General features: G+C 41.6%; 1 protein-coding gene across 6 annotated transcripts in view; it reads right to left on the bottom strand.

Moving 5' to 3' along the window:
• Positions 1–9,500, bottom strand: part of Golga4 (golgin A4) — a 96,595-nt gene that overhangs the window by 10,856 nt on the left and 76,239 nt on the right. For all 6 annotated transcript variants that reach the window (XM_013346546.2, XM_013346547.2, XM_026779380.1 and 3 more), the window contains 5 exons: positions 7,862–7,972; positions 5,631–5,651; positions 5,361–5,429; positions 2,619–2,694; positions 460–563 (listed from right to left, as the gene is read on the bottom strand). In XM_013346546.2, the coding sequence (XP_013202000.1) occupies positions 460–563; positions 2,619–2,694; positions 5,361–5,429; positions 5,631–5,651; positions 7,862–7,972 (381 nt within the window). The remainder of the gene's footprint in view (positions 1–459; positions 564–2,618; positions 2,695–5,360; positions 5,430–5,630; positions 5,652–7,861; positions 7,973–9,500) is intronic.

Here is a 9,500-nt window from a genome sequence, read left to right as displayed (position 1 = left end):
AAACCAAGTCTAATAAACTGGGCAGGGGTGGCACATGCCTTTAATCCTAGCACTCGGGAGGCAGAGGCAGGCAGATCTCTGTGAGTTCAAGACCAACCTGGTCTACAGAGCAAGTTCCAGAGAAACCCTTTCTCGGGAGAAAAAAAAACCAAAAAAACAAAACCTCCTTAAAATAAAATCACTTCTGCTTTTAAGATCTGCAGTCACACACACACACACACACACACACACACACACACACACACACACACACTAGCCATATACTTCACTTTTTGTAATTTATGAGATTTGCATTGCAGCAGTATTCAGTAGCAGCTAATATCATTTTTAAATTTAAATATCATCTTCAAACAAACAGGACTGCCAGTCAGTTCATTTTTGTGAACATTGTCTGAGCATAATGATCTAATGTGTGTGTTAAAAAGAGCCTGACACCAGGTCATGAGGCAGGACCCATACCTTGGTCTCCCGGCCCATCATATATTCAAACAGGACTTTTCGCAAATATTCGAACTCAGTAGGTTCTCCGAAGAGTGAGACATCAGTGTGGTGTAGATTGCCACCTGTCGAGAAAGAAAATCAAACCCAGATAACTCGCCACTCAGAAAGCAGACACATCAGGACACAAGGGAGGGAACAGAAAGAGGCACTGTTTCCCACAGCTGCTTGGTAGAAGCGAAAATAAGAACTGTTGTAGAATTTTTATTTCCCGTATCCTTCTCTTACAAGACCAAGTCAGTGTAAAAGTTCCTTAACATTAGTGTCTCTGCTAAATAGCACGTGGACGACTTCAGGCATCCTGATGACTGACACTACCATCTTCATTTTATTAATGAGTTAATATCTCAGACATTTCAGCATTCTAATATTAGAGTACCCAGTTCAAATCAAATTTTAAAAAACGTTTTAAAACACAAGATAAATAAAAAACCTGAAAGTGTGCAAAGTATGGTGTCATAGTGATTTTCAAATATTTTTATGTAAACTGTGTCCGGTGGCACAAGCCTGAAATCCCAGCTACTTGGGGGCTCAAGAAGGCTATTAACTATATGAAGGGAGAAAACAGAAAGAGTAAAAAAGGCTGTGGATAAGATAAATGTAATTATATGCAAATATGGAAATGTCCTGAGAACTCATTAATTTGTATAATTAATATATGCTAATAAAAATAAAATAAGAGGAAATTTAAGATCTTATGAAAAAGAAAATGACAACCTAACTTGAGGCCACAGTGGTGCCAAGGAAAGTGGACATCAGTGGGCTGAAAAATTTTACATCCTGTGGTGTCCCAATTCTATTCTTAGTTCCGTATTCTACAGAAAATCTTCTACGGGTAAATTACAGGAGACATGGACAAGTATGCAACGAGCTAATGGAATAAAATATAAAACCTAGATGATTCTCACACTTACACTAAACAAAACGAAGAAAATCTAAACAAAATATTGCTGGAAATTTATACATAGATATTAAATATAAGGGCAGAAGAATAAGTAGCACAGTGTCAGAGGGGTTCAGCATCATGAAGGTGCTGATTATAGATTACAGAAGTACATACAGGGGCTTATACGGAGAGGAAACACTTTATTTCTCCCTATAGGAGGGTGACCATTCAAATCTTAAAAGCAGCAGCATGCAGAAGGTCAGTGTGCACAGTCCGTCCATCAGACTGCTCGGATTCTTTTCATTGTTTAGATGTGCTGATGTATGCAATGTGTACGGAATAATGTCTGACACTCAGATTTAGTATGTATGTAAGAAATGAGGCTATAAGACACTGCATGAAACAAAGTAGGCCAGACACAGAATGACAAGTACTGCAGGATCTCACTCAAATAAAATCTACACAAGCTAGATGCAAAGAACAGAATAAGTCGGTAGTTAGGTAGTTACCACCAGCTGGGAGATCAGGTGGAGTGGGGGTGGTCATTGTTCAAAGGAGACAAGATGTCAGCATCATAACAGAAACACCTTCAAGACAGCTGCTGTGCTGGGAAAGCAGCAGGTCTAGATTAACTGTGCTCACAATGTGCTGGTCTGAATGAAAATGGCCAGCACAGACTCATGTATTTGAATGTCTGGTTCCTAGATGGTGGAAGTGTTTTGGAAGAACGGTAGGAGGTGTGGCCTTGTTGGAGGTATTGTGTCACTGGGGAGTGAGCATTTGAGTTTCAAAAACCACACCAAGCCCAGTGTTTGTCTCTCTGCCTGCTGTCTGTGGATAAGGATCTAAGCTGTCAGCTACTGCTCCAGCACCAAGCCTGCCTGTCTGCCTGCTACCATGCTCCCAGACATGATGGTCATGGACTCTACCTCCCTGACACTGGAAGCAGCCCCTAGTCAAAGGCTGTATGTAATAAGCTGCCTTGGTCACGGTGACTCTGCACAGCAGGGCAGTGGCTGAGATAACCACCACGAAAGGTTACGTGTGTGAGGTGACAGCTGACAACAAGCTCAACTTGGCACTCCGCCATGAACAAATATTTTAAAAGCAGCATGCTGCAGCACGTATATAGTTTATACTTGTCTACTACTAAAAAAAAGATACAAAATAAAAGTAAAAAAAGAATATGAATCAGCACACACATTCATAAATCGCCTGACAGCAGCCCGCTCACCTTTGTAAGGTGTCCCCACGGTTGTCGCACACACAGGCTTTTCATATCTCTTCAGACGGTCTTCTAAATTATGAACCTAAAGACAACATTCAAACCATACCATAAAGTTAATGTGAAGATCACATGTAAGGAAAACAATAGCTGCAGGAGAAGAGCTACTGGATGCTTTTCAATGCTGAAGGAACAATGTATGCGATAAAATTAAAAGAAATAGTTTCTTTGGCAGAAACTAAAAGCATATTCAATAGAGAAAAATACATAAAATTTGAATTTTATTATAATAAAAACCTTTTTGTATTAAAAGATTACATCAAAAATGTGAAAAGACAAATTACAAAATGGGAGAAAATATTTGCAAATCGCACACCTGATAATAAATTTGTATCCAGAATACATAATAAGCCCTTATACCTCAGCAACAAAGAGAAAACACAACCCAGAACAACCACACGACATTAATAAATATGACATCATCCCAAAGAAAGAGATACAAAGGGCCAAGAAGCCGATGAAAAGATGGCTGGATTCAGTAATCATTCGACAAATGTGAACCAAAACCACAGTGAGGCTCCCTCCTAGTTTCTTGGGCGGCTACTGTGAACAATCTTTCTGGTAAGGGTGTGAAGGGTCCTTACAAACCACTGCTGCAGTGCGGAGCAGCTGCTATGGGAAACAGTGCGGCAGCTTCTCAACAAGTTTTCATACGGAAAGCAACCCACTCTTTCCTACACACACACACCTGAAAGAACTGTAAATGCTCAAGCAAGAAGGGGTACACAAGTGCAGGTGTGGGTATTCCTTTAGTCCCATCACTCGGGCAGGAGGATCTTTGTGCCAGTCTGGGCTACAGCCAGGGCTATACTGAAAGACCCTGTCTCCAAAAAAAAAAAATCAAAATAGTAAAATAGTAAACAAACAAAAACATGGAAACACAAATGTTCTTAACAGCACTACTTGCTACGGGCAAAAGGTGGAACAATCCAACTGTGTGTGTAAACTGGTGAGTGGCTATCAGCTGTGCTAGGTCCATACAATGGAATTTGATTCACATCCTGTTCACAGAAGAAAAGTAAGAAGTAGCTGGGCATGATAGCACAGGCCTCTTTTCCCAGCCAGGGCAACCGACAGACAGAATATACACCTGTTGAAGCTAACATCCTAGGCTGTGTACTGACAGACAAGATGGATGGACAGACAGAATATACACCATTTCCCTGTTGAAGCTAACATCCTAGGCTGTGTACTGTCTGGGCCCATAAGATGAAATGCACAGAGCACACAAACCCACAGAAACAGAGAACAGTAATGGTTACAAGAGGCTGAAGGGAGAGAATAACAAGGATTGATGGTTAAGTAAGTATAAAGTTTAAATAGAAACAGGAAGTATACAATGATGACTTTCTGATATGAGAACTTTATCACAATAAAAATGAGCAATACAAAACTCGCTGTGCTGTGACAATTTTGAAGATTTAAAGACACTTCGGCAGGGAGTGCTAAAGCAGTGAGCTTGAGAACAGTGGCTTTACTACTGGGAGAGGAGGCAAGGTGACTTACTTTACTTTAACTTAGTGACTGTCTTTATGAACTTAAAAATACAAACCATTTCAAGCATACTCATAGTAAAGTATGTTAATGTCCCATTGCAGCAATTGTCAGGTCTTGCTTATGTGTATTTTAAGAAAACTGGAAAAGTTGGGAGATTTAGTCTCTTAGGGTGGCCTAGTGTTCTCCACAGCTCGGGGACAATCATCACTAGGCATCACATACTGTACATAAACACACACTGGCATGTGCTTACGCTGAGTCACTGAAACTGAGTGACAGACACTGTCCATGGATACTATGTGTAAAAATCATGTAACATTAACTCATTCATTGGGGAAAAGCACTAAAGAATGATTTTCATATTTTTCCTTTGAGAAACCAGAAAAATAATTCCTATTACAATGATAAAAATGCAAAACATTCAAAATGTCAAACACTAGAAATAGCAGGATACAGTGTTCTAGTTTGGGGCTGGAGAAATGACTCAGCAGTTGTGACCACAAGTTGCTCCTCTAAAAGACCAGGTTCAATTCCTAGTGCTCACAACTGGAACCATGCCAACAGGCATACACATTGTACACTGATATATGCATGAATACAAAGTACCCATACATATAAAATAAAATAAATCTTTAAAAAAAATAACAAATGTTCTAGTTTAAATATATACAATCATAAATGCAAAGACCGTCTCAAAGAACTTGTGGATTTAGAAATAAAATTTCCTGCTTAAGACAGAAAGAATTTCACTGGGTGGTAGTGGGACACACCTTTAATTCCCGTACTGGGGAGGCAGAGGCAGGCGGATCTATGTGAGTCTGAGGCCAGCCTGGTCTACAGAGCGAGTTTCAGGACAGTCAGGGCTCTACACACAGAAACCCTGTTTCAAAAAAAAAAACAAACCAAACCAAACAAAAATCCATCAACAACAACAAAATAAATGCCAGGCAGTGGTGGCACACACCTTTAATCCCAACACTTAGGAGGCAGAGACAGGTGGATCTCTGTAAGTACAAGGCCAGCCTGATCTACAAGACTAGCTCCATAAGAGGCTCCAAAGCTACAGAGAAATCCTATCTCAAAACAAAACAAAAAGGCTGAAGGAATTTCAAAGCAAATATCAAATCATTAACTCAATTGTTTTGATAATGGCCAAGACCCAAGCACACATCAACACACTGTACTCGCCAGTACCTGTTCTCTTAACTCCTGCTCCTTTAACTTGGAATCGCTGATCATTGTGGTCTTCTGAGCTAGCTGTGCCTGAAAGAACAAAATCCAGACTGAAATGAGAGTGTCTCATTGACTCGTGGACATGTTTCTGTAGTGCCTGCCAAAAACATTCTTTGTAGAAAGTATCTTTATGTTCTAACTTGTTTAAAAAAAAAAAAAAAGGTTGGGGGTTGGGGACATGTTTCTAAAATGTACTAGCTTCAGTAAACTTTAATGAAGAACTAATCTTACCTGTAGCTCCATAACTGTTACCTGGAGATGGAAAAGAAAAACAAAACAAACAACAAAGAATGTGAATAATAAAACTGACAAGGAGAGGAAACAACAAAACAAACAGCTATGACATGACAACAAAGCACGAAGCCAGCTTCCCATCAGAGAGCCAGCGGGTCTGAAATGAAGCAGTTTCAAATCTTTGTTCTTAACCTTGTCTATTTCTGTGACACACTGTCACACACACATCCACAGGCAGAGAGGCTGTAAGGCTGGGAAGTGAGGCTCCAGCAGCAGGGGATTCTTCACCCCCCAGGGTTACTGGACACGAGAATATGTTCGTGTGTCACTCAGAGAAGTCTGTGAGTAAACGGGTCAGATCTTTCAAAATCCTTCAGTACATTTATAAGCACAACCCCCAAGGCTCATGCCGGGCTCTGATTACAAACTGTTTCTCATGGTGCTCAGCACAGATCCATGTGACTGAGGACCATCTAGAATGCAGAAGGAATACTGCATCAGTATGATTCCAACTGTCTGGGAGGCGGAGACGAGAAAACTGCTTAAACAGAAGATTCAAACTAGCCTTGGAAACATGCCAGGGTTACCATCTCAAGTAAAAAACAAAATCAAAATATTGAGAAGCACTGAAGCATACTCAAGGAGAATTAGGAGACTATAAAGGAACAAATCTGTTTATAGTTATTATTTTCTGCTTTCTTTTGCAACAAGGTAAAGACACGCGATGAAGCTCCGACCCAGGATGGACGTAGGCTAGAATCTCCCTGGTAAGCCACCTCATGGGCTACACAGATTATAAGAAATGGGCTAGTCCAGGTGCGAGAGTTAGCCTAGAAGAGGCTAGATAGAAATGGGCCAAGCAGTGTTTAAATGAATACAGTTTGTGTGTTGATATTTTGGGCATAAGCTAGCAGGCGGCCGGGGTGCTGGGGACACAGCCACGCCGCTCCTATTACAACACTCGGCATTAATATCAATTTCACAATGTATTAACACTCTATGGTAGTCTGGATGCAACATTAATACTCTGACACTAGGGGAAGTTCATGTTAGTAAAATACATGTGTTTTCATGGAAGCAATATTTAATAGCAAGGATGCCTACAGCCACGACCACACACTAAACAAACAAACAGAACTACAGGAATGGCTGTCCTTAAAGGAAAGGGGCCTTTCCGCTAGCACAATGCTCAGTGTTCAACTGTATCTATAAGGAGTGAGGCTTCTAACTGCTGTTTTCAGTGACTGATAATCTGTACGAAATCTTCTCAAGGGTGGAGTCACAGACAGTGTTTGCCAACTCTGTCATGCCAGTCATCTCACTGTGTTTGTATCTGGTCCAGTAGCCAAGGAAAATGGAACCAGCACAGAATGACTGAAAAACCATCATGTTCGTGCACTACAAGCCAGGATACGCTATAAGGTAGAGTGCAGATTAAATATGCCCAAAGAATGCTGCTGGGGGTGTGGAGTCACTCACGACTTGAGTGGTGCAACCACTGCTAGGTTATCCACACTTCAATGGCCAGCATCACATGCACACACACACACAATAGCCCAGGTTAAAATCAAGGGTCACAAAACAAAATCACATGAAGTGGGAGGGGGATTGTTAGGAGGAAAAGGGAAGGCTCGTGGGAACAGGAAGAGTTAGAGGATGGGGATCACGGGGTGAGTATGACAAAAATATATGCATCTATGCAATTGTCAAAGAACAAACAGTAAAAGAAAAAAGTGAAAAGCAGACATTTTTAAGAGGCCATCTCAGGATGTCACATTTGCTGTGGATGGTCTCTGGACTGGCTCAGTCTGTTCTGCTACAGTGTCTGTGGAAGACCAGAACACCCTGGCAAACAGGAAGTCTAGGCTTTGAGTGGGAAGCCTGGATTTAAATTCCACTACACTTATCTGAGGAAGAGACCTGGTCAGTCGTCTTCATCAATTAGACCATGAAACCCAATATTTACAGGTTCAACAAAACAGCCATATATGGGCTGCCCATGCACATGTCAGCACTGCCAGGGCACACATTTCAATTCTTTTTTTTCACAACACATCACGAGATCTGAACATTCTGTTAACCTCGTTGGGTTTTGGTTGTATTTACTGAAAAAATAAAGCAAGAAGCCTTAAAGGGTTCCTTGGGTTAAATGAGATTAATATATGCCACAAACTGGGGAAATGGTGATGTTTTCAAGAACCACAAGAAGAAAATCAAAGTTCTCTCACATTGTCCTCCATGCTGTTCTCCTGATCTAGCCTGTGTTCATACTTCTTCTGCAGCTCCTCAAGTTGAGTCTGTAGGTTATTTACTTTTGCAGTCATTTCTTCTTCACGAGCCTTTAGGATGAAAATAGCAATGTGGTAGTAACATTAAAACCACGCAGAGAGGGAGCGGTGTACAACACTCTCCTAGCCACCTTTCCGACCCAAGTGAATTCCACTTCAGTGCTGCTCGCTCTTCCTGGGCTGCCATGGCACCACCCACATGCCCTCTGTCCATTGCCCAAGGTCATCAAGCCTCTCACCCTGGGCTGATCAACCTTGTGCTCTAAGGTTGCGGTACTTTCTACAGTGGGTGCCTAAACACATTCAGGAAATAAAGTAGGATTTTTTTTTCTTTTGGTTTTTTGAGACAAGATTTCTCTGTAGTTTTGGTGCCTGTCCTGGCACTAGCTCTTGTAGACCAGGCTGGCCTTGAACTCACAGAGATCTGCCTGCCTCTGCCTCCCAAGTGCGGGGATTAAAGGCATGTGTCACCCACCGCCCAGCAAGCTTGGCTTCTGGACGGCAGCATTTTCTCAGGTGGGCTGTTTGCTAGAGTTCTAAAGTAGTATTTTTACACACAAGAAGCTATGGAATGCTTTGGATTCTTTTTCTTCACCAGCTACTGAGCAGCTGTATAGCTCAGGAGTTGGTCTGAGCCTTGTCTACTAGCCACACATTTCAACCATCTCCATGTTAAGTAACAATACAACCAGTCTAACATGTTGGTGACCAATGCAATATTCATTTCCCCCCAAATATTGCAAAAACAAACAAACAAACAAAAATAGAAAAGGCTAAACTAGAAAAAAAAATCTTTTAGGCGATTTTTGTCCCCATGGTACTACTCAGAAATTCTGACACACAAGTCATCTCTGTTCTGTCCTGAGGACACTCAGCTCTCCTCGGTCATCAATCTGGCAAGGGCTTTGTGCTAGAGAATATTTAGAGCTAGAATATCAATCTGACTTGAGTAATGAAGATCCATGTCCTGAGTGAGACAAATAGGAAAACAACCACCAACAGGTGTCATTTAACAGACACCAACTGTCAGAAACACAAGGAACACCATTCTCAACAGCAGGCAGATGGTTAGGCACAGACAATGTAGAAAGCCTGGTTTTAATATCACTTCTCATGAAGAAGGCTAATGGGAAACAAAACCACATGACCTTGTTCTATGTTAGCCAATGCTCAGATGCCTCCTAACTGAGGCACACACTGACTGACCTAGCCCCACCTCCAACACCATCAACCGGGAACTGGGCTAGTACTGTCCTTGGTCATGGCTGTCTTGAGTCTACCATTGAACATCCCTATGCTTACCCAAGTCAATGTGCCTTAGTTTCTGAAGCCACTTCCTCAGGCACACTGTGACAGTCAGCTATGTCTGACGCATCCTTTGATAGCTGCAAACTACTAACTAAGCTAAGGTAAGCCTTTTAAGAATTAGAGAAGAATCCCTAATGGATTATCTCTGACTTAAAAAAAAATAGTCTGAATCTGGAGACACATCAGTGGTAGGGGGGCTGCCAGAAAGACACTAGGTCCTATGTAAATTCCTAGTTCAGGAAGGGAGGGAGGGGGGAGGAAGGGAGGGAGG

This window comes from Microtus ochrogaster, chromosome 5, assembly GCF_000317375.1.
Source record: "Microtus ochrogaster isolate Prairie Vole_2 chromosome 5, MicOch1.0, whole genome shotgun sequence".
NCBI lineage: Eukaryota > Metazoa > Chordata > Mammalia > Rodentia > Cricetidae > Microtus > Microtus ochrogaster.
The sequence above is the reverse complement of the archived record's forward strand: the minus strand, read 5'-3'. Positions and strand labels throughout refer to the sequence as shown.